General features: G+C 65.7%; 2 protein-coding genes across 2 annotated transcripts; both read left to right on the top strand.

The window, feature by feature from the left end:
• The first annotated feature begins 805 nt into the window (after positions 1 to 805).
• On the top strand, positions 806 to 11,025 carry TIMP2 (TIMP metallopeptidase inhibitor 2). The gene is given in 6 exon segments (XM_052807569.1): positions 806 to 1,242; positions 9,349 to 9,389; positions 9,391 to 9,450; positions 9,535 to 9,643; positions 10,025 to 10,149; positions 10,772 to 11,025. Coding segments are annotated over 6 exon segments (663 nt in total). The 5' UTR covers positions 806 to 1,115; the 3' UTR covers positions 10,973 to 11,025.
• Positions 11,026 to 12,961: 1,936 nt separating this feature from the next.
• On the top strand, positions 12,962 to 24,160 carry USP36 (ubiquitin specific peptidase 36). The gene is made up of 20 exons (XM_052807570.1): positions 12,962 to 13,206; positions 13,650 to 13,938; positions 14,011 to 14,226; positions 15,036 to 15,146; positions 15,444 to 15,546; positions 16,195 to 16,262; positions 16,688 to 16,764; positions 17,176 to 17,258; positions 17,592 to 17,703; positions 18,004 to 18,144; positions 18,455 to 18,555; positions 18,862 to 19,003; positions 19,249 to 19,941; positions 20,608 to 20,735; positions 21,304 to 21,813; positions 22,089 to 22,234; positions 22,695 to 22,874; positions 23,168 to 23,283; positions 23,375 to 23,504; positions 23,592 to 24,160. The coding sequence occupies exons 1-19, from the start codon at positions 13,204 to 13,206 to the stop codon at positions 23,501 to 23,503; spliced, it is 3,348 nt and encodes a 1,115-aa protein (XP_052663530.1). The 5' UTR covers positions 12,962 to 13,203; the 3' UTR covers position 23,504; positions 23,592 to 24,160.
• Positions 24,161 to 24,295: the final 135 nt, after the last annotated feature.

The following is a 24,295-nucleotide window of genomic DNA, read 5'->3' as shown; positions in this document are numbered from 1 at the left end:
CCCTCAAACGTGAGTAGCCGTGGCAGGGCAGCTCTGTGGCAAGAAGCTGGCTCGGGAGCAGGTTTTGCGGCCGCTGGTGCCGTTTTTGTCCCTGGCAACGTGTGCGCCCGCGGCACCCGGCTCAGCTGTGCTCCGAAGCCGTGTCCCTGCCCAGAGGCAGAGCTGGGCTCCCTGCCCGCTTCGCGGGGACGAAGGCACCGCTGGAGGGATGGAGCGTGCTCGTGTGGCCGGCTGGGCACGGGGGTACAGGTACCGTGAGAGCGGGAGCATCCCGCCGCGATGCAGCCGGGCGAGGGACGAGGTGGGGGTTCCGGAGACGCGCTCCAGGGCAGGCGGCTGCTGGCCAAGGGGGAGAAGCGCCCGAGGTCCGCGGGCCCGCCGCGGCGGCGCGGGACCCCCGGGTGGGCGCAGCTCACCGGCCGTGCCAGGGGCGGGGAGGAGGGAGCAGGCGAGGGGGGCTCGATCGGTGGGATGAGCTGAGCTGGAGCAGCCGGAAGGAGAGGAAATGCTTGGGCACAGACATAATCGCAGCCCTCCCCTGCAATTTACCGCTCCGCTCGGCGCGGGCCGGCCGCCAGGTCTGCGAGCTGGGGCCGGGCTCCCGTGCCTGCCCCCGGCGCCTTCCCCGCCCGCTGCCCGGCCCTGCCCGCCGCTGCCGGGCCCCGCCCGGGCGAAGAGGGCGGCGGGTCCCGGGGCCGCGGAGGCGGGGGGGGGGGGGGGGGAGACGGGCGGGGGGGATGCGCGGGGCTCGGGCGGGGGCGGGGGCGGCCGGTGCCCGCGGCGGGGGCCGGGCCGGGCCGGGCCGGGCCGGGGGAGGCGAGCGCGGCGCGGAGCCGCATCCTGCGGAGGGGCGGGAGCAGCCGGGCTGGCCCCGCGCCATGCAGAGGAGGAGCAGCAAATCCCCGGAGCACATTAAAAAGCGAGGCTGAGCGGCAGCCGGGGAAGGAAGAAAACACCTCCATAGAAGGCAGCGGAGGAGCGGCCGCAGCAGCGCCCGCAACGCCGCGCAGGGGCCGCGGCTGCCGGACCCAAACTTTCCGGCGGCGGCTCGGCCGGGCTCGGCGGTGGATGCGGCTTTCTCGGCCGGGTCGCTGAGCCTGCAGCCCCGCCGCAAGATGCCCGCCGCGCTGCCCAGCCTGCTGGCCTGGCTGGCGGTGCTGCTGCTCGGCAGGGCCCGCCCGGCCGACGCCTGCAGCTGCTCGCCCATCCACCCGCAACAGGCCTTCTGCAACGCGGACGTAGGTGAGCGCCGACCGCCGCCCCCGCGCTTTGTCCCCGCGGGGCCCCGCAGCCCCGGCAGGAGCCCCGGCAGCCCCGGCCCGCGCGAACTTCCCGGCGGGGGAAGGGGCGGAAAGTTGGCGCGGAGCGGGCGGGCAGGGAGCGGGCACCTGCCCGCGGTGCGGGCTCCGCGCCCCGGCCGGCCCGGGGGTGTGTCGGCGGGAGCAGATGCGCGGCCGGGCGCGGTCCGTCCGTCCGTCCGTCCGCCCGGGGTGTGTCCGTCCGTCCCTCCCTCCCCGCGCGTCTCGCCGTCTCGGGGCGGGGGGACACACACACACACACACGACCCTCGCGGCCGCGCCCGGCATCGCTGCCCGGGGCGTCCCCGGGCGATGCGAGGAGCCGCCGGAGCGGGGCTCTGCTCCCGCCGCGGGGCCGGGGCCGGGCTCGCCGCTGCGCAGCGCCGGTGACACGGCCTGAGCCCGGCCTCTTCCAACTTTGATTAAACCGCGATGGTACGTGGCAGCGCGGGGAGCTGACGGCCCCGGGGGAGGCCGGGGCCCTCCGAGCGCGGCCGCCTCTCGCACGGCACCGGGCTGGAGCGCGGAGCCAGCACCCGGCCCGGGAGAGCCAGCCGCGGCAGGCTCGGTCACCTCCCGTCTGTTCCTTATTTCCAGGCATTTCCTCTCCCCCGTCCCACTTTGTTCGGCTTGGATGCTGCTGAAAGGGAGGGCTTGGCAGCGCCGGGATCTGGATTCCTCTTTCTATGAATAATGCCCTTATTAAATTTTAACATATTAAACAAACAGACCAGCCCCAGTTCCTGACGCTCTCCTTTGCGGGGCCGTTCCCAGGCTCAGCTGGAGAGGTAGCATTCCCAAACACTTAGGCAGCCCCAACCTCTGGACGGCCCTGCCCTGTCCCCTGCTCCTGAGCCAGGATGCTCCTGATGGATTCCCAGGCTCCCCTCGCCCCTTGCAGACCCCGCTCCCGGGTGTTTCTCCTCCACGAGGGCAACTCCCCGCAGCTTCTGGCTGCTGCCCCGTGTGCCCTGGCTCTGCCTGGCCTTGCTGCTCGGCACAGCGTGCCGCGAAGCATGTTGGGGACAGGGAGGTTTCTAGACAAAATGGAGCACTGAATTTTTGGAGCTGCTGGTGTCCCTGCTGCTTGAGCCGGTGTCCCTGGACCGCGGGATTCCCCGCGCCTGCTCTGGGAGCGGGGCTGCGGCTTCCCGTCACGCTCTTGTCGGGATCAGCTTTCTGGGGCACTCGTGACTCACTGCCCGTCCCGGGGTGCCGGCTCAGCCGTGACTCAGCTGCTGAGTCACTGTCTGTCTTGGCAGCTCTGGCTGTCTCAGCTGTCCCCTGGGAGAGCGCAGCATGGCTGGGCAGTGGTCTCCTGTGGGTCGGGCTGGCCCGCTGCCCTCGGCAGGTGCCTGTCCTGCGGGCTCCCAGAGCCCGTCCTGCCGAGGCAGCCTCCTCCCGGGCCGCGCTGCCCGCAGCGCTGGCACCTTCTGGCTCCCGGGCTGAGTCCCCTGTGTGGCTCGTCTGGATCAGTCTTGCCTTGTGTGAGCCCAGGTGGGGACAGTGCTGGGCTTGGGGGAGCAGAGCTCATCCCGGGATGAGCTCCCCAGCCTTCTCTTCCCACGCAACATGGATCCGTCTCCTGCAGCCTGTGATCCCTGGCCTTCTTGGTGCTTCTTGTCTTCCCCCTGGATGCTCTCTGGGGCTGGGAGGCTCCTCAGCCAGCTCCCTCCCCGGGGCACGTGGAGCCCAGGGAGAGCCTGGGACGCTGGGTGCTGCCGGGACCTTCCCCGGCTGCTGCGGATGGAACAGCCTGTGTCCAGGCTGGGCCCTTGGGGGAGAGGGGGTGGTAGCTGATGCCCTGCGGTGCCAGGAGCACCCAGGGCGGCTGATGAGCCCCCAGGGCTCACGCTCAGCCCTTGGTAGGGGGGAGCTGGGTGAGCGTGGTGCAGGGTCCTGGCCCTGTGGGGCTGGGATCCCCGCTCCGCTCCATAGCATGGGGAGTATCTGCCATGTTTGTCTGTGCCTCCCCACAGCCCTTCTGCCCTCACTCGCACCCCTGCAGCCGGCTGTCCCCTGCAGCAGGGCCAGAGGAGACGGAGCCCAGGGCCGTGTTTTCACGTGAGGTGAGGGGGGAGGCGAATGCAACTCTGCATTGGGCATGTGGTGCCAGAGGAATTGGGGGTCACGGGGGGACTGGGAGTCTTGTCACTGGAGCTGGTGACTTGGAACAAGTGACCTGGCCTGCCTGCAATTGTGCTTCCTGGCCCGTGAGACGGGCAGCGATTTTCTGCAGGGCCTGAGGGCTCAGGGCTGCCCCGTCTGCCATTCCTCACCAGGGCCGTGCCCAGGCAGCGGTGACTGGTGGCTGCTCTCTGCCTGCCTGGAGGGTTGTTTTGCTGGGACCGCTTGGCTGCCAGGTGGGGACGTGGCTAGGCTGGGGGCTGCGACCCGAGACCTGGCTTCTGCTTGGTCTCCTCCAGAGCAGCGTCAGGATGTGGGGGGTGAGGGAGGTGATGCTCAGCCCTTCTGGGCACGGCCGTGGCTTTGGCCTTATGCGGCAGTGCTGGGTCCAGGAGAGGTCGATGGGGCAGTGGAGAGCAGGGGCTCGGTGTGCTGCTTGGGACGGGGGGCACCTTGGATGTGGCTCCTGGCAGCATTGCGCTGATCCCAGTTGTCCCAGTGCTTGGTTCCTCGGGATGGGGTGTAGGGAGCGCGGAGGCAGGGGAGGAACAGCGGGGGCTGCCAGTGGCTGGCAGGGACAAGGCAGAGGCGAGGGTTTGGGGAGAGAGGTGGGAGCAGTCCCCGCTGAGGGCTGCCGGGGGGAGCGTGGCTGCTCAGCGGGCCCTGCCGAGCTCTGATGGGGCCGGGGAGCTGCCGGTCCCCGGTGCCGCCTCAACGAGCTCCGGCGGTGGTCGGAGCCCTTCCCGTGCGGCTGGCGCGGAGGGGCCGTGGGCTGACTGCTGGAGCCGCCGCTGATTGGGCCCCGTCCCGCTCCCGTCAGAGGACCGGGATGACGCACGCGGCCATGGCAGCTTGTAAGCCGTGGCTCCCGCGCAGGCCGGCGGGCGAGCGGGGCCTGGTGCTCGGGCACTGCCTCCTGCCTCCCCGTGGGCACCGCCACGCACCGGGGGAGCCCCCATGGCCTCCGCCTCTTCTCCACTGCGGGGCTGCCGTGCTCAGCTCCGCATCCCTCCAGCCTTCGTGTCCCCAAAACTGCCCCGCCGCTGTGCCGGGGTGGGGGTGCCCCACTCCGCTGCCCCCGCGGCTGCCGGGGTGCTGGCAGGCACCTGGGGGCTGTTTGCTGCCTGCGTGCCAGGCAGGGCTGGGGCTGAGTCCCTCCCGGGGGCGGTTTGCTGGCTTTCCATCTCTGCTGCCCTCAAGCAGGGCTGGAGTGACCCCGGTGCTGCCCCCACCGCGGTGCCGGGTGCCCGGGCTGGTGGTGCTGGGCAGGCAGTGGGCAGTGCTGGCACTGGCAGCCAGCCCCTTCGCTCAGCCACTGCCAGCAGCCCCGGAGAAGGGAGCTTTGTTCCCTGGCCATTCAGCCCAGCCGCGGGCGGGTGCTGACGGGGCTGCACGGTGGGGTCTGGGGTGGGATGGCAGAGGAAGGAGCGGTCATTTGGCACATCTCTGGCCAGGAGGGGAGTCCTGGGGCCAAGGCTCCTTGTGCTGCCCCTCAGCCCGTGGGGCACACGCAGGTGGGCACAGCGCTTTTCAGCAGCTCCCCCGAGCTGGGGCAGGCCATGGCAGGATCCACCCTGGCTGCGGGGCAGCACCCACACAGCTTCCCCTCTTGGCAGGTCTCACCAGGGCAGGTCACCGCTTCCAAACCTCCTTTCCTCCTTCCCCAGGGAGAACCTGCCAAATCTCCCTGCAGGGTCTTGCAGCATCTCCCCGCCAGCCGCCCACGGCAGCTCCTGCTGCGATGGCAACTGTCAACAGCAGGAACTGTTCTGGCTTAGCAGCCAGAAACACGGGGTGCAGCCCCTGAGCTGGGGCAGCCGTGCGGCGGGGGCCAGGGAGGACAGCATCCCACCGACTGGCAAGCCCAGAGAGACATCCCAGTGGGTTTGTGGCACTGGGTGACTCTATTTGCCCCCAGCTTTGCTTCTGGAGCTGCACCGCAGCCCCAGTCTGTCCCAGGTGGTCGTGTGCTCGTCACCCAGCGAGCGGGAGCGGTGCGGGGTCAGCTGGGCCCCAGCGTGGGGTCCTTCCTCGTGGCACCACTGCCTGCCGTGGCGTGGGGACCGCTCTGCTGCAGGATGCCCCGGACTCCTCAGCCCCAGGCAGCCCCGGCTGGTCGGGGTGGGAAGTCACCACCTCCCGCCAGCTCCCCACGGACCCCCTCTGCACCCCTCCGCAGCCGGGGGGAGATGCCCTTCTCCCTGCCTGCCCTTTCCCACATCCCGCCGTGGGCAGAGGATGGGGCAGCGAGGAGCAGTGCTGGGAGGCAGCCGGCAGCCACGGGCCATGCCGAGGCAGCTGCAGCGAGGTGTGGGGGGGCTACCAAAAGCCCTTGGAACCGGCCCCAGCCCTGAGTCCCCCAAGGCAGCAGGCATGGGGGGCAGCCCCACTCGGCGGGCAGGGGCTGGGGGGCTCTGAAAGCCCGGCTGCAAACACAGCCCTGCTCATGCAGCAACTTCTGTGTGCAAGTTAAAGGCAAACGCTGGCATTTCTCCCAGTACAGAGGCAGGAAGCGGCCAGCCGGCAACCTCGGCGCGGGGGTGAATTTCCCTGCCCTGCCGGGGCGGTGGGACCGATCCTGGTGGCAGAGGGCAGGGAGAGGACCCGCTGCTTCGCAGGGGTCTGCCCCCGGAGGGCTCCAGGATCCTCATTATGGGGTGGCCGTGGCTTGCAGCCCTGGGGGCCAGCACAGGGATTGTCACTGGTGGGGCTCCCACCCTGCCGGGAGGGGGGGTCACCCTGCGGTTCGTCTTCTTGCCATGGCTTGTCCCACCTGGGGAAGGAGCATTTCCAGCATTGCTCTGGTCGGACTTGGTTGTCCAGCGCTGGCGGCGTGCTGCGCCTGCCACGCGCCCCGGGAGCCGGCAGAGCCTCGGCTCAGTTTCACGGAGGGTCTGGGCTCCCGTGGCCGGTGGCTGTCCAGGTCGGTGGCAGGAGTGGTGGGTGACACGGCCGATGGGAGCATTGGCATGTGGGGAGGTTCGGCTGCTGGTCTCTGAGCACCTGGGGGTTTCCTCTGTCCCTCGGCCCTGCCTCCTCATCCCAGGGATCTCAGCCGGGCTCTCCTCCGGGGCTCCCCTCCACGATCCCTGCGGCTCGCCCTCCTCGCCGCTCCGGTTCCTGGCTGGCGCAGAGCAGCTTGGCTGCACTGCTGGGGTCTTGGCGGGGAAAGCGCAGCGCAGCCGTCCCCTCCACAAAGCCGCACTGTTCAGAACAAATCCGCCTAGAATTGGGCTGCATTTTTGTCAAGTGATTCATCAGCACGTGAATGGAAAAGGCTGGAGCCCACTGAACCAGTAACCGTTCCCCGCGCCTGGAGCCACGGGGCCGGAGTCGGCGCACGGCTCTCCAGCTCGGTTGCACCCAAGTTATGCCGCAGACACGCGCAGAGCAGCGAAGGGCCTGGCATGTGGGAGGATGCGACAGCAGCTGGGTTGGGGGGCAAGGGGTGGCCCATGCCTGCGGTGACCCAGGTGCGCTGCTGGCAGAGGAGCGGGCGCAGGCACTGGCAGCCAGCAGGAACCGAGTCCGAATGTGCCAAGCAGAGTTCCTCCAGCCTGGGTCAGGGACCGGGGCAGGGGACTGCACGGAGGGACTTGCCCTGCTGCCTACTGCAGGCAAGGAGGCTGGGGCTTCCTGCACGGCCAAGACGCTGCCTGTGCTGCCAGTGTGCCTGGGCAGCCTGGCCCTTCCCCAAGGGAGGGGAGCACAGCTGGGAAAGCCCTCGCTGCAGCCCCGGTACCGGCAGGCGTTGTGTCCGCCTGCCCCACACTAAGTGAGTGCCCACGTTGACTGGGGGCGGCTGTTTTGGGAAGTCTCTTCCCCGGCCCCTGCTCGTGCTGGTGGCCACCCTCTCCTTTCCAGAGTAAACTCAGCTGACACTTACTGGTACCCACGTGGGGCCATGCCCCCCTGACCTTCAGCTTAAATAGCCCATCCGCGTGCCCCCGCATCCCACGGTATTTATAGAGCGCGGTCAGATTCCTTCTCCTTGCCGTGCCAGGCGAAAGAAGGCAAACTCATCTGTGCCAGGCTGGCGGGCAGCCCTCTGCGCATCCCCGGCTGCTCCCACCCCAGGACCTTTTGGTGGGGGACACGAGCCGGGTCCCCAGCTTGGCTGGCGCCTGCCTTCCTGCAGCCTTCGCCAAAGCGCGGCTCCCCATTCCCTACCGGGTGGCATGCACGCGGAGCGGGGCTGGCAGGGCACTGGGGTGCCCCCGAGGGATGGGGGAGCTGGCCTCCCCTTGGGATGGTGGTACCCCCAGCAGAGCGGGGAGCCCTGCAAGCCCCTGCCCTGCAGCCAGGCCCCCTCCCCGGCTGTGAGGGTGCTGAGCAGGAGCTGTGGCTTTGGGGCTGCCACTGTCCCCTGTGCCATCAACATCTGTGGCGTCCCTGGTGCTGGCCGAGAGCTCCTGTCCCCATGCCAGCGGAGGGAGCCAGGCAGGGTGGGGAGCCACAGGTCTCGGCGCAGGGACGCAGGCCCTGCACGCCTGAGCGGCTGCGTCCGCCGCACGCGGCTGCGACCCGCACAGCGTGGCACCGAACCAGCCGCCGTGTCCCGAGCTGGTGAGTAAGGGTGAGCTGGCTGCCTGCTGCCTGCTGCCTGCCCTGTCCACCCCGGGCACCCTGCAGGTCACTGCCACGTGCCGAGCACTCACATGCTGGTTTGTGTATCCCTGGGCTGTGCTGGCAGCGTGACCACAGGGACCCTTCCACGGCAGAGCTGTCCCCCTGTCACTGTCCCCGGGCTCCAGGGAGCTGCAGCCTTGCCAGCCCTGGGACATCCGACCTTGTCCCTCGGAGCGCTGGGACTGCCCCGGGGGCATGTGGAGCTGGGAGGGCTGTTGCCTTTGGCCTGGCTGGTTGAGGCTGCCAGCTGGGGAGCTCGCTGCCTCCCCTCATCGGGCCGTGTTTTTCCACTACCCCAGCCCTCGGCGTCCCCAGGTTATTTTTGCAGGCAGCGAGGGCAGGAAGCGACACCCCGGCCCCGAGAGGATGCGGTTTCTGCGCCTGCACGGCACGAAGCTCCGCGCGGCAGTAGCTGAGCTCTGGCGGGGAGCCAGCAGGCAGAACATTGCCCCGTGGCAGCTGGGACCCCTCCACAGTGGGACAGGGACCCCGTGCTCCGGCTGTGGTGTGCGAAGGCAGCCTGGTCCCAGGACCCCCACTCCCCCAGCGTGGGGGTGCAGAGGGGCTGGAGGGGGATCTTGGCACGAGCTGCCTGTGCAGGCACTTGGTGGGCAGTGCTGGTGCCCGTGCTGGCCGCAGCAAGCAGGCAGGATTCTGCCACAGGGACACGGCTCCCGCCTCCCTCTGCACCCAAAGGTGACCCTCCAAATAGCTCCCTCTGCCCTTTTCTCCTCCAGCCCACCTAGGTCATGCAGGCATTTGGCTGGGGCTCTTGTCAGAGACTGGTTTAATTAATGACAGTGGGACAAATACCGTGGTGCTCCCAGGATGCTGCTGGCAGTTTTAGCTGTCCTGGTGCCATCTGGGTGACGGGCACGAGGCCGGGCAGGGCCAGCCTGTGCTTGGGAATCCGGCAGGGACTGGGCAGAGACCGAGCCAGTGCTGGCCAAGGGTGACAGGTCCAGCATGGCTGGGTGATCGTGGGGTGACCTTTCCTTATCACTTGCCGTGATGGTGCTGCTGCAGCGCTGCCTGTCACCATCCCACGTGTGCCAGAGTCCCGTCTCTTTGGGGACAGTGTGTGGCAGCCAGCTCTGCGGGCAGCTGGGCATCTGCAGGGAGGGCAGCAGGTTTCGCTGTGGGCAGCACAGGCAGCCGGCCCTGTGCGAGGGTGGCAGCCCCTGTGGGATGGGGGCACTGAGCGGGACTGTCCTGCCGGGGCAGCACCCTGTGGTGCTGGCGGACCCTCCAGTCCTCGGCCACCCCTGCTGACCTCGACACCTCTCCATTGCAGTGATCCGAGCAAAGGCCGTCTCTGCGAAAGAGGTGGATTCGGGGGAACGATATATACGGGAATCCGATCAAACGAATCCAGTATGAAATCAAGCAGATCAAGGTAACGGGGCACATCGGGGCAGGAGACTGGGGGGGGACGGGGCAGCCTCCATGCCAGCTGCTCACTCCTGCTCTTTCTCCCCAGATGTTTAAGGGCCCTGACAAGGACATAGAGTTCATCTACACGGCTCCGTCCACCGCCGTGTGCGGCCGGCTGCTGGACACCGGCGGGAAGAAGGAGTATCTCATCGCAGGTGGGCGGCTGCAAGGGAGGGCTCTCGGGGGGTGTCGGTGGCAGTGCTGGCCCTGCTGCCTCACGTGTCTCCTGAGATGCTGTGACGTGTGTGCCTGCTCCCCGGGCACAGCCTCCCCCCTCCTCCTCCTGCTCCCACCACCAGTCCTCGGTGGACCTCCTGGCTGCGCTCGGTAGCCCTGGGCTGTGGCATGGGCAGCTGGAAGATGAGCCTCTGCTCCCTGGGGTTCACTGGGGACAGCGCACTGCAGGAGGTGCTGGATCGCAGCGGCCTCCAGCCCCCCCCCCCAGGCCAGGCTGAGCCCCAGGCACCCCGAGTCAACATCGGGTCTGGGGGCACCTGGGAGGGACCCTCTGAGCTGTTGGTCTGGCCTCTCCCCAGGCAAGTCAGAGGGCAACGGCAAGATGCACATCACGCTCTGCGACTTGGTGTCCACCTGGGACTCGCTGAGCCCGACCCAGAAGAAGAGCCTAAACCAGCGGTACCAGATGGGCTGCGAGTGCAAGGTGAGTGGCCGGGCTGCCCCCAAGCACAGGCTGCACCCCGCTCCCCATGCCAGTGGGGTCTGCAGCCCCGAGGCAGGCGTGGGCTCCGTGGCGAGGTGCTCTTTCCCCGTCCTTCAAGGGTGACGCTGTGCAGGGGGCACAGCATGCGGCCAGGGATATGGGACAGGCAGCCGAGCCTCCAGCTCTCTCCGGGTGGGAACCAAGGGCAGCCCTGGGACCTGCACCTGGGGGGTTCCCTCAGTCCCCCCGCATTGGGGTCGCGTCCCCACTGTGCCCTGCAGGCAAGGAGCAGCCTGGCATCCCTGGGCCAGAGCTGGGGGGTGGGTGGATGAAGCAGAGCTGTGGAGGACCACCGGCCCCAGCTTCCCCGTGCTGCTTCTTCAGACATTGGAATAGGCTGCCCAGGGAAGTGGTTGAGTCACCATCCCTGGAGGTATTCAAAAAGCGTGTAGACAGGGTACTCCATAACATGGTTTAGTGGGCATGGATGATGGTTGGACTCGATGATCTTGAAGGTCTTTTCCAACCTAAATGATTCTATGATGCTGTGATTCTTCCCACCCCCCTCCTGCCCCAGCGTTCCCTCCTCAGGGTGGTAGGTGACAGTCTCTGTTGTGCACAGATCTCGCGCTGCCTCTCCATCCCCTGCTTCGTCTCCTCCTCGGATGAGTGTCTCTGGACAGACTGGGCGATGGAGAAGAACAACGTGGACGGGCGGCAGGCGAAGCACTATGCTTGCATCAAGAGGAGCGATGGCTCATGCGCCTGGTACCGCGGCATGGCCCCCCCCAAGCAAGAGTTTCTCGACATCGAGGACCCCTAAGCCAAACGAGCGCATTCCAGTAGCCAGTAGAAAAAAAAACCTGCGAGATGTTAGACTGGTCCACGCTGATATCAATTCCTGGAGACAGCATGAAAATCCGCTCGGCCGTGGGGGTCCCCGGGCTGCGACAGCTGCCACGCGTGTGCAGGGGGCAGGGACGGGGACCCGCTCTGTCGCAGGCACCCGGCAGCCTGTGGCTGCACTGGGTGCTCCCGCACTCGCGGCAGGGCTGAGCGGGGCGCGGGGGGACCCCCTCTTGCCGGGGCCGTGTCCCCGCCTGGCCACACTCAGCCCTGGCGCCCTGGCAGCTGTGAAGGAGTCGAACCCTCGTGAGTGGCGGGAGCTGCCCCGTCCTGCGTAGCAGGTCTACCAGTGCCCCCGCCGCGGGGGAGCCACCCCAGCAGCTCTTGCCAGGCAGCCCTTCCCACTGCAGCATCCCCGGCCGCCCTCCAGCACCGGGGACCCTGCTGTCCCCCTCCCCACCCACTGACCGTCCCTCCCTTCGGGGTGCAGGAAGGGTACAGCCCTCCAGGCAGAGGTTCGGGGGGGGCTTTACCATGTGGCAGAGCCCCTGGCTGTGTGCGAGGGGCTACGGGCCTTTCGCGGGGCCGGACGGCTCCTGCGCAGGTGCCTTGTCCCGAAAAGCCAGAGGGGCACATTAGCATGGCTGGGGTGACCCCCCTGCATGCACCCAGGCACTGCTGTCCCTCTCCTCCACATGCTCCTCTCCCCAGGGGGACAGGGAGGTAAGCGTGGGGTTCACCGCATTCCCCAGCATCGCCGGGGGGGGGTCCATTCCCACTGCAACCTCCTGCACGGGTGGAGAGCTGCAGCCAGACTCTTCTGCAGCTGCCGCTGTTGGATGGGCTTAGATCCCCCAGCCTTTGCAGGCCGGCGGGCAGCAGGGCTCGGCAGGGAGTTCCCCCTCAGCAGGGCACCAGAGGCAGGAGCTCCGGTTGCACGGGTGCAGGGTGTTTATCATCGCCTCGTGCAGCTGTTGGCTGAGCCACGTCGTAGCCTTCGGCAGCGCTGCGGCATTGCGGCCGGTCGAGCTCCCTCCTCTGCGGCGGCAGGGATGGGGCCCGGCAGGCGGCCGGGCGCAGGCGGCAACGCAGCCGCAGGAAAACCCGTCCTCTCCGGTGAACCCTCCCACACACCTCGGGTCCCGCTTTCTCTGAGCCATTCCCACATTGCAGCGGCGCCGGCGCGTGCCGCGAAGCTGCCCGTCGGCATCACGGGCGGCACCGGCACGTGTGCCCCGCCGCCGCTTACCGCAGCTTTGGGAGCGTGCCGGGAATAATCCCCGCAGCCCTGCTCCCGGGGGCGTTTTCATGCTGTGCGTCCCTGTAAGGTTTAAGATGTCGTACTGGACCAGTCTGGGCAATTTCAACATATTAAAGAGAAAAATTAAAAAGAAAGAAAAAGAAAAAAAAAAACCCCAACCTCTAATCAATCCCATATACGACTCCCGTTCGCTTACTGTATGGTTATATCATATGTGCCATTTACTCCTGTCTCTGCTGGTAGTCTATCTTTGAGTTTAATACTTCCACTTGTTTTGCCACCGCCTGTATGGTCCCTGTGCTGTAATTTCTGTCTCTCCTCGTCAGGCGCTGGAGTCGCACCGGTTTCGTGCGGGGAGCTCCCGGGGCAGGGGACAACGGCGGCGGCGGGGCCCGCTCCTCCGGCCTGGCCCCCCCCTCAGCCGAGGAGAGGAGACGAGGGGTCCCCGCCGCTCTGAACTCGGACCCCCGGGGCTGGGGGGTGGCGGGGGGGGGTCCCGCTGCGTGACCGCTTTCGCGTCCCTGCCGGCCGCGCCGCCCGCCGCCGCTAACGGGGAGCGGGGACGGGAGCGGGGGGCGGGGCCCGGAGCGGGGGGCGGGGCCAGGGCCGCCGCGCGCCTGCGCACGACGAACGCCACTGAACAGCCCACCCCGGCAGGCTCCGCCCCCTCCCGTTGCTACGACGCGCAAGCGCGGCTCCGCCCGTCACTCCCCTTCGGGACGCGGAGCGCGGCGGAGGCGGGGAGGAGGTGTGGCGTCGGTGGGGCGGGCCGAGCGAAGGAGCGAGCGAGTGAGCGAGCGGGCGAGTCCTCAGGAGTGGGCGGGAGCTTGTTGCTGTCCCCGCCCTCTTAAGGGAGAGGCGCGGAAGGAGTCCGTGTCGGCGGCGGGCGGGCCGCCGGCTCCTCTTTAAGGCGGCCGCACGTGCGTGCGGCGGTAGCGGAGACCCGGATGGTGAGTGGGGCCGGGACGCGCCGGGACGGGCGGGGTCGGGGTCGGGGGTCGGGGTCTGCGCTCCGCGCCGCCCTCCCCTCCCCTGCCCTGATCGCGGGGAGGGAGGGCGCGGCGGAGCGCCGGTACCGGGCGGGCCGCGCGTGGCGGCGGGCGGACCGGGGCAGCGCGGTGGCGGCGGCAGCGGCGGCGACGCTCAAGGTCGCGGCGGCGGCGGCGGGCGGGAGGGCGCGGTGCCCGTCGCGGCGGCGGCGGCGGGCGGGGACCCGCTGAGGCCTCCGGGGTGAGCGGCGGCGGCGGCGGCGGCGGGGCCGGGCCGGCGGTGGGCCTAGGCCGCGGCCTGTTGCCCTGGCAACGCGCGGCCCCGCGTCGGGAGCGGAGCGGAGCGGAACGGGCCGGCGCCCCCCGCCCCGCTCAACCGGCCGTCTCCCCCCGCCTCCCCGCAGCCGGGGCCGTCGGGCCCCACCATGCCGCAGATCGTGGAGAAGCTGAGGGAGGTGCTGAAGTCGGGGCGGCGGGAGGCGGGCGACGATGGGGAGCTGGGCCGGCTGCTGGCCGCCTCGGCCAAGAAGGTGCTGCTGCAGAAGATCGAGTTCGAGCCCGCCAGCCGCGGCTTCTCCGGCCAGCTGGAGCTGCTGCGGGGGAAGTACGTGCTGCTCAACCCCCGGGCCGGGACCGAGACCGAGACCGCCAGCCGCCACAGCGGCCTCGAGGAGAGACCGCCCAGCCGGCAGGGTAGGTAGAGAGGACGAGGGGAGCCCTCCCCGCACTTCGCACCCCCGCGGCTCACCGCCCCTCTCCCCGAAGGTGGCGACCGTGCCGGCATGGGGGACGGGATCCCCATGCCCCAGAAGGTGCTCTTCCCCGTGGAGCGCCTCTCCGTAAAGTGGGAGCGGATCTACCGCATCGGTGCCGGGCTGCACAACCTAGGGAACACCTGCTTCCTCAACTCCACAGTGCAGTGCCTGACCTACACGCCGCCGCTCGCCAACTACCTGCTTTCCAAGGAGCACAGCCGCACCTGTGAGTGGGGACGTCCAGCTCGGTGGGCAGCAGGGCCGGGGTGGCCACACCAGCAGGGAGGAGGAGCGCCTGGTTGTCCTGCTCCCAGCGCTGTGCTCAGCACCTCTGCACATGGCTCCGGCAAGGGGTTTGCGGGTGTCGGGATGCGCCTTCGCTGCTCCCTCCTGCCCGTTTCTCCATCGAGAGGTTGCTCCTGCCTACGGCTCGCTTTTCCTGGCCGTAGCGGCGTGCTCGAGCTCTGCGTCTTGTGTCTGGGGAGGCTTTGTCTCTGCTGGGCATAGCCAGGACTAAGATGGGTCCAAATGCAGTCTTCTGGCTTCCGGGGGGCTGAGCTGGGGGTCCCAAACAGCCCCTGCCTGTGGGAACTGTGTGAGGGCAGGGCAGAAGGCTGCGTACTGGCAGCAGGTGCTGTTTTGGCCGGTGGGTGCTGCTCCGAGCTGTGACCAAGGCAAATGAGCACACAAGGCTCGCAGCCCTCTCCTTAGGGCTCTGGTAGGATCTGCCCCTCAGGATCAACCTGTGGGCTCCTCCAGCGAGTACCTGTGACCTGTTTTCTATCCACGTGGATGCTGTCTCGTCTCGGGGGGGGTTGCAGTGGCTGGTACTGTGACTGGGGCTGTGCCAACTGGGGTGGCATGTGCTGGTCTCTGTGTACCCAGGATGCCCCAGAGCTGTACTGTAGCACAGAGCTCGTAGGGAAAACTGAGCGTGGCTGAACTGTGTTGAACCAGAAATCTCCCGTCCCCTGTACTGCCTCCATCTCTCCTGGGTTTGTCCCCAACGTCCTGTCTTCTCCTCTCCTGCTCCAGGTCAACAAGGAGGCTTTTGCATGATGTGCATTATGCAGAACCACACCATCCAGGCTTTTGCCAACAGCGGCAATGCAATAAAGCCAGTGTCCTTCATCCGAGACCTCAAGAGTAAGGATGGCTGCCCTCCCCTCCCGTAGCCATGCAGGAGAGCGGTGACTCATGCAGGGGCAGAACCTTTGAGATCGGGGCAGATCTTGGCAGACGGCTCTTCCGAGATGACTCACTGAGCCTGCTGGGGGCTGGTGACTTCATGGGCTGCGTGGGGTTTCCCCCATGGCCGGCATGAGTCTGACATCTGGTTTGGGTTGAGGGGGCTCAAATGCCAGAGTCCCTGCCCCAGGGGAGGGAGGGAGGGCCTACATCTGTTGCCGCACGTGCTGGGGCTGATCCCTCCCTCTCCTGCAGAGATTGCCCAGCACATCCGCTTCGGGAGACAGGAGGATGCACATGAGTTCCTGCGTTACACCATTGATGCCATGCAGAAGGCCTGCTTGAATGGCTGTACCAAGTATGTGGGGGCTCTGATGGCCCGTCGCTGCTCTTCTCTGCTGTCCCCTGTGCCCGTGGGAGGGGACTGTGGGGTGAATGTGTCCCCCAGGTCAGACTCGTAGAGGGAGGTACTGGCTCCAGGGGCCTCGGGTGGATGACCCAACTCTCTGCCCCTCTGTGACACAGCTCTGGGCTGTTGTCTGCCTTCTCCCTTCTCCTGATTCCTCCATCCCAGCATAGCTGTGGTCCTGCCCCCAAATCCTAAGACTGCTATGCATTTGGATCCTGTACCAATTGCTGAAGAATCCAGGCGTGCTTCCTAGTTCAGCCCCAGCCCTATGGCTGTGGGTGAGCAGCTTTTCCTCGGGCCCTCCGTCCCAGGAAGCCTGCGTTGCCTCTGCCTGCAGTGCCCAGCTCTGAGCTCCGGCCAAGGGTTTCCACTCCTAGAGTAAGGTGTTCCTCAGAGCCTGGTGCCACCCCTTGAGCTCCGGCACTGGGAGAGCAGACTGGCAGAGGCTGTGACTTCCCTCTGCTCCTGCAGCTCTGCAGCCCTGCAGCCCATCAGCTGGCCAGAGCGTGTAGGGGAGCTGTCCTCAGGACACAGTGGTGGCCCGCAGGGGTGGCTATTGCAGAGGGGTGGTGTGAGATCCCGTGCTGCTGTCTCTAGGTTGGATCGCCAGACCCAGGCCACGACGCTGATTCACCAGATCTTTGGCGGTTACCTGCGGTCCCGTGGTGAGTGCTGGCTGCCGGGTCCTGGGCCTGTGACGCTCAGGGCTGCTGTTTTCCTCGGGAGCCTTGCAGTAAAAATCTTTTGGGAAAATTGCTAAGCATGTGTAAATTATCCAGAGCTGCAGTTAGTCAGTCTCGCAGTACCTGTGGGTCATGACCCCCGTTGTGGCGATGGAAAAAAACTGTTGGCTGTGTGTCCCCAGCTCATTGACACCAGCAAAGGAACCCGTGTTGCCAGCTATCTAGCAACACCTGCTGTCCCAGCACATAGTGGAACTGCCAGCCTTCCTCCTTGCCAGGCTGTGAATCCTGGTGCTCACATCCCAGAGCCCAAACGCGGAGAGGGGGAATACTGCAGCTGCCTCTGCTGGGGTGGTGGCGGGTGCAGGTGTTGTGCCAGGGTGTGCTCATTGCTTTTTCTTTTGCAGTGAAGTGCACGGTGTGCAAGGGCGTCTCGGACACCTATGACCCTTACCTGGACCTGGCACTGGAGATTGGGGGTACCGTGGCAGGGTCGGGGATGGGGAGGAGCTCTGCTCTCGCAGGGGGTGTTCCTGCAACTGCACCATTACCGCTCTCAAAGCTCCTTAACCTGCCAGTGTCAAGGCACGGTGCAGGCAAGAGGGAAGCAGCTTCTGTTGTTGTGCTGCCTTCTCTGTCTGGCAGAGCAGTGCCCGTTGCCTGAGCCTGAGCCACAGCTCCTCCGTTGAGGCTCTGTGGTGTTGGGGGACAGTGCAGCTCTCCCTTGCCGGCATGCTGGCCAGTGCCGAAGCTGGTGGCAGGCTCACGGGTTTGGCGTAGTCTGTGGCCCTTTGCTCGTGTTCTGTGTTATCTCTTGGGGCCAGTGTCTCAGCAGGGAGCTGGGCTGTCGTGTGGACAGGCCACTCGTGCCCTGACCTCTCCTCTGTCCTTGCAGCAAGCCACAAACATAGTGCGGGCGCTGGAGCTGTTTGTGAAGCCAGACATGCTGGGGGGTGAGAACGCCTACATGTGTGCCAAGTGAGTGTGTGGGGCTGCGCCCGGGAAGGGGCCAGTGGGTGGGCTGGTGGGAAGCAGGTGGAAAGCCTGCCGCAATATGGGAAGGCTTCTCTACCTGCTCCACAGCTAAACCATGAGGTATGTGGCCATGGAAGCCTGTGGTGTAGCCTGCCACTCCTCAGCTCCCTCCTCTCCTGAGGAGGACCTGGGCCAGCAGACATGGCCATGAGCAGGCATCCTGGAGCGGGTGTCTGGTGGCAGCAGGGTCATTTCTGTGGGGTTTGCTGCTTGGCCAGGGCCGGCAGTCATCTGGGTGGTGGAGCAGCTTGAATAGCTTGAGCTCTTCCTGTGCAGATGCAAGAAGAAAGTGTCGGCCAGCAAACGCTTCACCATTCACCGAGCCTCCAATGTTCTCACGCTCTCACTGAAGCGCTTTGCTGACTTCGGTGGAGGCAAAATCACAAAGGTGAGTGCTTGGCAATCCAGAGCTGGGGCTGTCTCCTGGCCCGAGGCCCTGCTGCCCAGAGCAGGGTGGGAGGTGGTCCTGTGCGCAGTGCGAGCTCTGCTGCAGTCCTGCAGCCCTTCCCCAGCTCTGCGGTGCAGTGGCAGTTTGGCTCATCCTGGCATCTTCCTCACTGTGACCTCTGCCTGGGGAGGGTGGGTCCCCGTCCCTCGAGAGACAGGACTTGTAGGACAGCTGAGCTGCTCTTGCTCTAGCAAGAAAGCCATCTGCTGTGCAGCCTCCTGAGACATCCTCTCTCCACAGGACGTGGGGTACCCTGAGTTCTTGAACGTCCGCCCTTACATGTCTCAGAACAACGGGGATCCTGTCATGTACGAACTCTACGCAGTGCTGGTGCACTCTGGCTACAGCTGCCACGCAGGGCATTATTACTGCTATGTGAAGGTGAGCCCAGGGTGCTCTCTTGGCACCCTTTCTGGGCTGGGGGCTGGTGGGTGCTTGTGGGTCCCTGTAGTGCGCAGAAAGGAGGGCGCTGACCAGATGTGCGTGGTGTGGAGCACTGGATGGGGTGTACAGGCTGTGCTCTGCCACAGGAATCGTGGAGGTCTGCTCTTGCAGAGTCCCATTGCCTGCACTGGGCCGCCTGTGGGTTTTGGGGAGAGGAGCTCTGCAGACGGGTGCTGTTCCTGCTGCTCTTCATGCCAGGAGGGTCCCTGGGCACAGCCCGACCCTGTTCTCTCTTCTTCTTCCGCAGGCCAGTAATGGGCAGTGGTATCAAATGAACGATGATGTGGTCCGCTGCAGCAATATCAAAGTGGTCCTCAACCAGCAGGCCTACTTGCTGTTCTACCTGAGGTGAGGGCGCCCTGTGTCTCCCGGCCCCTCTGCCCCCTGCTCTTAGCATTTGGGACAGGGCTGGTAGCAAGTGTCTGGGTGTGGGAACGAGCTTGGCCCCAGTAGTCCCAATGCCGATGCGCATGCGCTGGCTCAGAGGAAGGTGGCAGGGAGAGGTCCAGCCCTTTGTCATGGTTTTGCTGTAGATCAAGAGCACCTTACCTCCTCGGAGCTTCTGGCTCCTGGTTTTTGTGTTCATCTTTGACGAGAGCATTCCAGTCGCTCAAACCCACGCAGTTAACATGTGCACTTCTCTGCCTTCACCAGAATCCCCAGCCCCAGGAAGAGCTCAGAGGGGCCCATTGCCAGAGCTGCCTCCAGCCTGTCTGGCCGCACTCGCGGCGGCGTCTCTGATCAGGTCAAGAAAACTGTGAACTTCAGGTCCCTGTCTTCACTGCCAATGGGCCAGGTGAGTCCTGAAGGCTGCTCTCGGCCCATGCTCCCAGGAACTGGGAGCTGCTGCCCCTCTGTCTGCTCTGCGAGGGCAGGTGGGCTGCAGCTTTGCAGGGAGGCAGGCGCAAGGGAGGACGGTTTGCAGGAGGGATCCTGCTGAGCCAAGGGTTCCTGTGTGGGGATGGGGAGGGCAGTATCACTCTGCGTCCTTGGCTCCTTGAATTCTCTCCTAGCTGAACTTCTCTCTTTCTCTTTGTCTAGAGACCAGACATGCTGCCGGGGAAGAAGCTGCCGGGGAAGAAGCTGCCAGGGCCAGAGGAGGTCGGAGTCCCTGTGGCCCGCAGCGTGGTCAGGACGGGGCCGAAGCTGTCGAACGGAACCGCTCCGCCGAAGCTGCCTGCTGGGTCCCCATCACGCAAACTGCCTCTTAGAGCCAGCCATTCGGACACAGCAGTGCCCACGGGTGCAGCCCGGAAGCCCAAGAAGCCGGTCTCCTTCCCGCAGCTGCCTCCCGTGCCCAGAGCAGGTCGGGGCTTCTGCAACACCAGCAATGCAAGTGGGGCCAAAGCGGGGCTGTCCCGGCAGAGCTCCTGGGAGAGCAAGCAGCCACCTACCTCATCCAAGCTGCCGCTGGAGCCCGGGGGCAGTGAGGAGAACACCAGGACCCTGGAGAAGGACTCCTGTGGCAGCAGTGCTGACAGCCTAGTGCATGGCACACCGGGAAAGCCGGCCAAAGCATCCCAGAAGGCCAAGAGCAGAACCAGCAGCTTCTGTACCTCTCAGGAAACGGACTGTGGCACGGACCTCCCTGCTGGCCCTGGCACCGAGCTGGCTGCCTCCAAAGACTCCAAGTTGGCAAAACCTAAATCCTCCCTGTTGGCCAACGCTGCTCTGGAGCCAGGCAGCACCGTGTCACCGCCACCAGCCAAGAAGCTGGCACTCTCTGCCAAAAAGGTGAGTCTGAGCTTCTGCCCGGAGTCTTCAGTAGGCATCTTTGTGCCTTCTCAACTGGGGCTTGTGTTGGGGGCAAGTGTAGAGCTAATGCTGGGGGTCTTGCTAAGCTGGAGGTGGGTGGGGAGAGCCCCTCAGCCCCAGGGCTGTAGCAGTTGCTCTGCCCCCGCTCTGGGTCAGGGTGTGGGGCCAGGCCCCTGCTGTTGTTTGCATCCCTGAGTGATGCAGGAGAAATGGCTCCTGCCTTCTTTCTCAGGACGGAGGGGTGGCTGTGCCAGTCCCTGCGGCGGGGCGGCCTCCCCAGCCTTCTTGGGATAGCGTGTCCCCTGGGGTGAGTGGGAGCAGGTGATGCCGCAACTGGAGGGCTGTGGAGTTGCCTCCTTCCTGGGCAGTGGTGTGGGACCGGCCCTCTGGGTGCTGCTGTGCAGCCAGGGCTTGGGACAGCGTGCTGGGGCTTCTGTTCTTTAAATTTCCTTCCTTCCTTTTTTCCTTTGTGCTTCTAACTAAAACCACTTATGATTCTTCTTCTACCACCCCCCACTTCCCTCCCCCTGTCTGTGTCTGTTCCCCTCCCCTTTCTCTGGGCTCCCCTTTTTATTTTCTCCTCTTGGCTCACGGAAACCTCTTTTCTTTAGACCACCAAGCTTTTATTTATGTCAATAACTGCAGGGCAGCACCCCGCGGAAGGCGAGGGGAAGTGACCGCCACACACAACCTCACCCACAATTTGCTGACCGCACCTGCCCCACGAACACCACCCACTCTGAGTCCACTCCCCAGCCTTTCGGCAAGTCAAGGTAAGCAGTGCCGGTTGCTCCTAGGCTCCTGCGCAGCAGCAAGGCCAGTAGCAGCCTTGGAGTACTCCGTGAGGCAGCTGGCATCACAGGTGGCTTGAGGAGCGATTTTTGGCAGCCGGTTCTCCTGTTCTCCTGGGCTGGCAGGGCTTGCTCTGGATCCTAGAAGCAAGGCAGTTTCTCTGACTGTCGGCACAGGGTGGGAGGGAGCTTTGCAAGCTCTGACCACTTGCTAGCGTCCCGTGGGATCAGGAGGCACTAGCCTGGTGTAGATCTTGCTCCGGGTCTCCCTTGTAACCTTCACCATTGGCATGTGCTGCACCAACACTCACTCTCTCCTAATCCCCCGTGGGACAGTGTGTGCCCTGCGCATTGCTGGCACTGGGCAGGTGCAGCGTCACTGTGTGCGCTTGCAGCTGCTGCTCTGAGAGCAGGGTCCGATTCAGATTTCGTGGATGAGATTGTAGCAGTTGGGTGCTGCGCTCATGCACCTTGGAGTAGGGAAGAAGAGAGGAGCTCCCACTCCTGACCTGGCTTTCAGATCACGTCAGCCTCTTTTCCTGTCCTTCAGGCTGTCCTCATCTGCTCTCAAAATGCCAAATCCTGAAAAGCCTACCTTCAGCTTCATCCTCAGCTCAGCCCCTTGGCTCCCAGCCTCCCCCCTGACCAACGGTTCCACTGCCCACCCTTCACACTACCTTCCTTCATGCAGCAGGGAGAAGGGCACCCCTGGTTCCTCCAAAAAGAAGCAGCGAAAGCAGCATCGTGGAGCAGTCGGCAGGTCTCGTGCTCTAGCTGTGAAGGGCAAGGATGAAGTCTCCAACCCCCCCACGAAGAAGAAACTCATTCAGGAGGGCTTGGTGTCCCTCGTGGGGAAGGAGGCAGCAGGCAAGGGTCCCAGCAGCGGCCAGGAGGGTCTGGGCTCTCAGAACCTGGAGAGCCGGCCCAAGCCACAGGTGTCAGACCCCAGGGCTTCCCTGGACAAGGAATCCATCTACCTCTGCAAGAAGAAGAAAAAGAAGAAGAGGAGGAGAATGGAGGAGACAGAAGAGCACTGCCCTGGGATGCTGTCCTTGGACAGGTGAGGAGCTAGGGTCACGTGAGAGAACCCTGCACATCTCCGCTCTGCCTGGAGTCAGGCTCCCTGGGCTGCGGTCAGGTGCCTCTTGTCTTTCTGCGGGTGGGATGAGCCTTGCCATGGAGCCAGCTGAAGTGCCGTCTTGCTGGGGGTGGTTTCTCCCCTCCCCGAGCGCAGCGCTGGGGTGTGGGTGTCCCTGTGTCCCACTGCCCTGCGGGGAGCTCAAGATTCCCCCTCTGGTCAGGCTAGAGCGGGCTGACCCCTGCTGCCTTCCCCAGCTCTAGGAGGGCTGAGACGGAGCCCCGGAGGAAAAAGCAGCGGCGGAGTGTGGAGGCTGGTGCTGGAGAGAGCGAGCACCGCAAGCGCAAGTGGAGGGAAAGCCTCAGCAGCCCAGCCTTGGAGCAGCCAGCTGCCAACAGTGACTATGCCACAAACGGCACCCCAGGTATGACTGTGTGCCTCCACCCTGCCTGGTGCCTGGCAGGGAAGAGCCGGCTGCTTGGCTCCCCATGCAGTCCCTCCGAGCACTGGTGTGCAGTCCCCGGTGTTTGCTGGTCCCCACAACTGCCTGGTGGTGCCCGTCTTCCTGACCCCCGTCCGTGGCTGACCTGCCCGCAGGCCCACGTGCCGCTCATGCGGGAGAGCTGCCTGGTTGTACCCTGGATGAGGGTGTGCTCCTCTCCAGATGTGTGGAGAGGGACCCCTCGAGGGCTGAAGATTTACCCTCAGCTCCTCCCTGCCCAGGGCAGGCCCCAGTGTACCCAAACACCCCGCGTCCCAAACGTCGGGACCTTGTTAATCCCGACAGTGTCTCCTGGGATGAGACCTGCCTTGGAGATGGAGTGACGCAGGAGCTCCCTCTGTTCCCTCCAGCTTGTCCTTACCCCTGCCTGTTTCCGCAGTGGCAGCGTCCAGCCAGGCTGGAGAAGAGTACAGGCATTGCCTGGCTGCCCTGAGCCCTGAGACCGGCCATGGGACTGGCATAGCACCTGGGAGCCAGAAGGAGTCCAGCGTGGTGGAGGAGCTGCTTGGGAACTCCTTGGACAAGGCTTATGGCAAACAAGGTAATCCATGCTCGCCTGGGTGGGCAAACAGCCACGCAGCTTGCCTTGAGCCCTGAATGCAGGCAGAGCCCTCCGTGCTCTGCCAGGGCCTGAGCTTCCCCCAGCACCAGCACAGGCAGCTGCAGAGGCTCCTGGAGCCAGGCAGATGCACCCGGCCAAGGGGCTGTTGCAGGTGCCACGGAGTGGGGTGCTGGAGTGAGGGGCTCCAGCTGCTGGCCCAGGGTGGGGATCTGGTGCAGGGGGGTGCAGCGGAGCGCAGTGTGGTGCTCCCTGCTGATCGCACTGCTCCGCAGTCTTGACCTGGGAAGGCAAGATCTCAGCTGTCAGCCAGGATGCCATTCGAGACGCAGCGTGGGCCCGGAGCGAGACTGTCATCGATGAGTGGGACGAGGATTTTGACAGAGGGAAGGTGGGTGCTGGCTATGTCCCAGGCTGGGGCGGGTGGGAGGAGGCAGGGGACTCTCTGCTCTGACCCCAGGAGCCTTCCTGCCTCTGCACAGGTAAAGAAGATTAAACTGAAGCAGGAACGGAGGAGACGCTTCAATTCCTTCCAAGAGCTGCAGAGCAAGTGCAACTTCTGGTTGGTGACTCACCCTGCCAAGGTGGCCAGCCTGAGCCACCGGCTCTGAGGTGAGCGAGACCCAGGGAGGGCAGGGGGGGTGGTAGGGAGGGGAGCCGCTGCCTAGCGGCGTGCTAACACTGCTCCTTTCCTCCCAGGTTGCAATCTGTGTCCCCCAGCTGGCGAACGGAGCGGTCCTGGGTCAAGGACCGGTTGGGGAGTGCTGTCCTGGGAGCTGCTGGTGGACCCTGCTGCAGAGGGAAGGGGACACTAGTCCCGCATGTCTCCAGGGCCCCAGCCCTGGGGTCGTGCTGTGCTTGGTGGCCCCTGCCTTCCCCTTCTCAGAGCTGCTGCCCCTGCAGGTCCCAGGGTCCTTGTGGGCAGGGGCTGTTTCCCTCTGCCCTCCAGCTGAGGAGGAGCCTGTCCAGCTCCAACCTGCCTTGTCCAGGCTCCTCTGCTAGCTCCTCTGTGCCTCTCTGCCTGGGGCTGGAGCACCCCCCTCTTCCACCCAGCCTGGAGTTTAAGGCTCGGGGGGGGGGGGGGGGACGACTCCTGGAAAGTGCCTGTGGCCCATCCCTGCTGCTCCAGGTTCACGTGCCCCCCACCAGTCCTGTGGGGAGAGGGACGCCAGCCCACACTGCAGAGCTGGGACCACCAAGGCTGGCGTCCCTCTCCCCCTCTTGCCCTGCTCCGTGCCCGGCTGGCCCCTCACCCCCCTCCTCTCCCCCCCCCCTCTCCCCCAGCCCCCCACCCCGCGCAAGTCGCAATGAAACCCTTGTTCTTTTAACACCCCCCCCACATACACACCCCCCTCTTCCACGGGCAGGGGCCCATTCCTCTCTGGCCCATCCCGACCCTGCGC

The sequence above is a fragment of the Harpia harpyja genome, chromosome 14 (genome assembly GCF_026419915.1).
Source record: "Harpia harpyja isolate bHarHar1 chromosome 14, bHarHar1 primary haplotype, whole genome shotgun sequence".
Taxonomy (NCBI): Eukaryota; Metazoa; Chordata; class Aves; order Accipitriformes; family Accipitridae; genus Harpia; species Harpia harpyja.
Note: the sequence above shows the minus strand (reverse complement) of the source record. Positions and strands in the feature narration are given on the sequence as shown.